Source organism: Arachis ipaensis, chromosome B10 (assembly GCF_000816755.2).
Source record: "Arachis ipaensis cultivar K30076 chromosome B10, Araip1.1, whole genome shotgun sequence".
In the NCBI taxonomy this organism is placed as follows: domain Eukaryota; kingdom Viridiplantae; phylum Streptophyta; class Magnoliopsida; order Fabales; family Fabaceae; genus Arachis; species Arachis ipaensis.
The window spans coordinates 134,712,919-134,718,045 of NC_029794.2; the positions used below are offsets into that span (position 1 = coordinate 134,712,919).

The 5,127-nt window shown below is 29.4% G+C and overlaps 1 protein-coding gene across 1 annotated transcript in view; it reads left to right on the plus strand.

The window, feature by feature from the left end:
• LOC107622527 (annexin-like protein RJ4) overlaps nt 1-4,616 on the plus strand; it is a 7,074-nt gene extending 2,458 nt beyond the window's left edge. Inside the window, exons 2-7 of the mRNA XM_016324458.2 lie at nt 504-649; nt 967-1,185; nt 1,483-1,704; nt 2,897-2,986; nt 4,009-4,222; nt 4,389-4,616. Coding sequence (XP_016179944.1) covers nt 504-649; nt 967-1,185; nt 1,483-1,704; nt 2,897-2,986; nt 4,009-4,212 — 881 coding nt within the window. The 3' untranslated portion in view covers nt 4,213-4,222; nt 4,389-4,616. The remainder of the gene's footprint in view (nt 1-503; nt 650-966; nt 1,186-1,482; nt 1,705-2,896; nt 2,987-4,008; nt 4,223-4,388) is intronic.

Below are 5,127 nucleotides of genomic sequence, written 5' to 3' on the forward strand. Positions count from 1 at the left end.
ATAATTCGGTGCATAAATATCTTGAGTTAACACAAAATATATATAAAAAAAAAATTATACCAAAATGTGTATTATAACAAAAAGTAAGACAAAAAAAATTATGTATATACAAAAAATAAGAGATAAAATCTTATAATTGAGAATCTTAATTCATTCTTTTAAATTGTATTATTTGTTATCATTAATTCACACATAAGATTTTAAGTTTTTTTTTTTCACATAAATAAATAATAAGAAGAAAAAAATGTTTTTAGAAAGATGGATTCATAGATGAAGGCATGTTAGTTAATTATGTACGGAAATGTTTGGTAACCAAAGAAAATCAGCCAAAAACAGCCATAACTTGCCTTATTTAGCATTCATTAATTATTGCGACAATTAATTAATACTAAATAAGACAAGTTCTCACTGTTTTTTTTTTTCTACCTAGCATTACCCATTTATGTTTGAAAAGTGTGATTTAATAATGTGTAAGAAAGTTAAAAAGAAAATGAAATTGACAGGATGGGGAACTGATGAAAAAGTGATTATAACAATACTTGGTCACAGAGATGCAATTCAAAGGCAAAAAATCAGAGAAGCATATTATGAACTCTTTCAAGAAGATCTCATCAAACGCCTTGAATCAGAGCTCTCCGGTGACTTTGAGGTATATATACAAATTCTACTATTGAAGCTCATTTCATTTCACATAAAGAAGAAATTAAAGCCTCTTTAGTTATTAAAATGTTTTTGATTTTATGATTTTTAGAGATAAATATAATAAAAATTAATACATAAATCAATCATCAATAATAAATACTATAATAAGTATTTTGTTGATCGATTTTATCGGCTCTTAGCCATCAATTTCACGGTGAAATTGAATGCACCTGAATTTTCACCATTATCTTTGTACGAAAACATTTATGAGTAAATTTTGGATTATTCTTGACATGAGTTTTATGTGGGAACTGTACCAAAAAGAGAGCCATGTACCGGTGGATAGTTGAGCCTTCAGAACGTTATGCATTGTTGGCCAATATAGCCCTCAGGCATGCTGACAGAAACTATGACGTCATCGTCGAAATCGCATGCGCCCTCTCGCCGGAAGAGCTCTTTATCGTAAGGCGCACCTACCATAACCGTTATCATCATTCCTTGGAAGAAGATGTGGCCGCTAATACTAGCGGCCATCTTCGCCAGGCAAGTTTTTTTCTTTTTCTATATAATTTCGTATAATGCATGCATACAGCAGTTTAATATGTTTGACTGAATTACTTAACATAATATATATTACTGTTTTAATTATTATATGGTGAAAATTCAGGTGCAGTCGACTTCATGTAAAGTTGGTAATTAAGGGTCATTAGATGAAAATTTAGTCAAATCAGTCAAACCATCTAACGGCTCTCATCTATCAACTTCACGTGTATATTTATATAAAGATGTTTTTGTGTGAGTAATTTGCTAAGTGATTTTTTTTTTATGAATTTTGAGCAGCTATTGGTTGGGTTGGTGAGCTCATTTAGGTATGGTGGGAATGAGATCAATGTAAAGTTGGCACAAAGTGAAGCAGATATTCTTCATGAGGCCATAAAACTAAAAGATAAGAATGGTAACAAAGATGAAGAAGTTATAAGAATCCTTACAACAAGAAGCAAGATCCAACTTGTTGCAACTTTCAATCGCTATAGAGATGACCATGGAATTGCCATTACCAAGGTACATCTAAACACGGAAAACCTTTTAGCATGTTTTTTTATTTAGGTTATTTTTTTTTTGTCTATGAAAGTAAGACGAGTGATATGTTTAAATATTGTAATTTTTAGTGTTTTTAAAATTGTGTAAGGTACATAAATCAAAATGTCTAAATTTTTAAATTTTTTATTTTTGTTGAGATAGAAATCGAATTATCTGATTTCAGAAATTAAAAGATTCGATTTTAGAAATCGGTATCCTAAATTAGACAGTGTCACATTTAAATTTAACACCCAAATAATTCATAATCCAAAAAAAAAATACCATTGTTGACCAAATATCAAAAATAAAAGGTGTTCTATTTCTTTCTTTATTTTTTATTGTTGGAACCCTATGAAGCACGGACACTTCGCTGAGTTGCCGTGTCCGCGTATCGAACACATTTCAGACACAACACTCACCGACACTTGTCAGATACGCATGTCTGCTGTGTTCAATTATGTCTTAATAAAAAATAAAAAAAATTTGGACACGCTTGGATATACCTAAATACCATCACGTGTCCAATCTTATTCTTAACATATATTATTAAAATGAATTTAGACATAGTATATATTATTATTTATTAAAACAAAAAATATTTTAAATACTTGATATAATTAAAATAAGACATTAAAAATAATTTTAAAAAATAATTTATATTTTAATATCAATAAAATATTAAAATACAATTACAATTTATTCAAAAAATACTTTATATTTTATATATATGTGTGTCCCCCACTTTTCGTGTCTTATAAGATTTTAAAATTCGGGTATCGACGTGTCCCGTATCGTGTCATGTCATATTCCATCTCCGTGTCCATGCATCATACTTCTTGGAACCTAAAGAAAATTATTTCGTTCATTGTATTTTTTTGCCTCATAATATTTGTTATTTGCATGTTCATCATATGTGAAATTTATTATTAAGTTTTATTTATACTCAAATTAATTATCATGTTAGTAAAAATTAAATTAAATTTTGCATTTTTCATATAAGATATTTCTTTTAAATAAGGTTAGTTTGTTAAATTTATTTTTTAAACAATTTTTTATTTTAAATTTCTTAATATGTGTGTATTAAGCCAAAGTGACAACAATGGTAATGGTGAGATCATTGAAAAAGAAAATCAAATAGATTATTTTTTACTTCCCCTTTTCTTCCTTTCTATAGAAATTGTCCGATGAAGCATCTGATGACTTTCACAAGGCAGTGCACATAGCTATTCGCTGCATCCAAGATCATAAGAAATACTATGAAAAGGTGAAAATACTTATTCTTAATTTTTTTAATTCACATATTATTTAACTTTTATATATTATAGAGCATGGCAGCTTTTCAAAGTATTATCTACACCATAATTTTAAATTGCAATTTACAATTATGTTCTAAATTATTTCTTTAGAAAACAGCATATTATCACTTGTGCTTAAAATGAACTATTTTATTCTAAATATGTATAAGAGTTAAGAAAAATGACTAGTAGAATAGAGTGTGAATATAGGGCTGGCAATTCATACCCTACCCGCGGGTACCCAACTCGGTCCAACCCGTTCGAGTGGGGTAGGCTACCCGACCCGCGAGTAGGGTAGGGTACGGTCTGGGTATGCCTGCGGGTATGGTAGGGTACAGGTTTAGGGTATACCTTACCCTACCCTACCTGCACCTCATATATAACACATATTTTATAAAAATTAGGTATATAGTGAAAGAAGTGAGAGTTGAACCTACAACCTCCCTTATGTAATGACTTACAATAAGTGAACAACCACTAAAACTAGTTAGTTAATTTAGTAATTTAAAGCATTAGTGTTTTATTTTTTATGTTATTAATATGTATAAAATTCGAAATGATTGAATTTTATATTTACTTTAAAAAAATTTGATATTTCTGCGGGTAGGATAGGGTTAGGATTGAGAGATTCTCAACCCACGGGTAGGGTTAGGATAGGATCCAAACCCTATCCTACCCATTGCCAGTCCTATGTGTATATATGCTCTGTATTTGTATTTTTTTTATTTTAAAATTTTAAGTCAGTGAAAACAATACTTTTTATTATTTTTTTTATAAAATCTTAAAAATAAAAATACTAAAAATAAAAATAAGAAATACAAATACAAACCAAATTCATTTTTTTTAAGAAACTTAAAGAGTTGTTTACTTTACAATAACTACCTCTCTTTATTACTATTTTGACTATATATTTTTTTTAATTTTCTCCTCTAGAAACATTTGTTTTTAGAAGAATGAAGAAACTTTTATGTTCAATTTTTGAATTATGTAGGTTCTACGAAATGCAATGAAAGGAGGTGGAACCAATGAGGATGCACTGACACGTGTGATTGTGACAAGGGCTGAGAAAGACTTAAATGACATCAAAGAGATTTATTATAAGAGAAACAGTGTTCACTTAGAGGATTCAGTGGCTAAAGAAACTTCAGGAGACTACAAGAAATTTCTCCTAACCTTGATGGGAAAGGAGGACTAATCCAACATATATAACATAGGAAACATTTCAAGTGCACCGGAAAGTATCAGTGCACCAGTTGTTTTAACCGTTGATTTCAATTAATATATATTATATATATTTTTTATAATTTAGATTAATGATTAAAACAATTGGAGCACCGGTACTTCCGGTGCACCTGAAATGTTTCCTATAACATAACATGTCATGGCTGAGTCAAATTTATGTTTGAATCTATGCAATCTTGAGTAATATATTTGTTAAGTGTTAGTGTTACTTGGTTTGGTGCTTGTACCCCTTATTAATAATGGAAGCTGTTGGATTAAACTATAATGGTTGCTTCCATTCCATAATAACTTTGACTGATCCTTAATTGTAGGTATTAGTTAGCTAGCTCAAGAATACAATGTGTTTTTCCATGTGAATAAATTGTAGTAATGTTCTAACCAATTTGGGTTGGTCGAGTAATCAGCTCACTCGTCCGTTTAAGTAATCTTGTTACTTGTGCATGCAGTATCTCATTGGCTAACAGCAGACCCTTAAATGGAGTTTCGTCCGCTTAAGTAATCTTGTTACTCGTGCATGCAGCATCTCATTGGCTAATAGCAGACCCTTAAATGGAGTTTCGATCTGTAACGGTCTTTGATCTGTCAGGTTAGATAATACCGTGAAGAACTAAAAAAAAAAATTGTTGTAATGTTTTTTATGGGAGTTATGTCTATCATTAAAATTCAGTGATTTTATATTATATAAATTTGTTTTTACTATTATATTTCTAGACAAATGGCCAAAAATTTTAAAAAAGAGAGTCTAAAAAATCAAACTTTGCCTATTTTGCGTATTCACTTTTTAGATAAGTATTCATATATTCCTAAATGATTAAATTAAATGTACAAATTATTTATCACTTATAAAAAATAATAATATTTCTTTTGT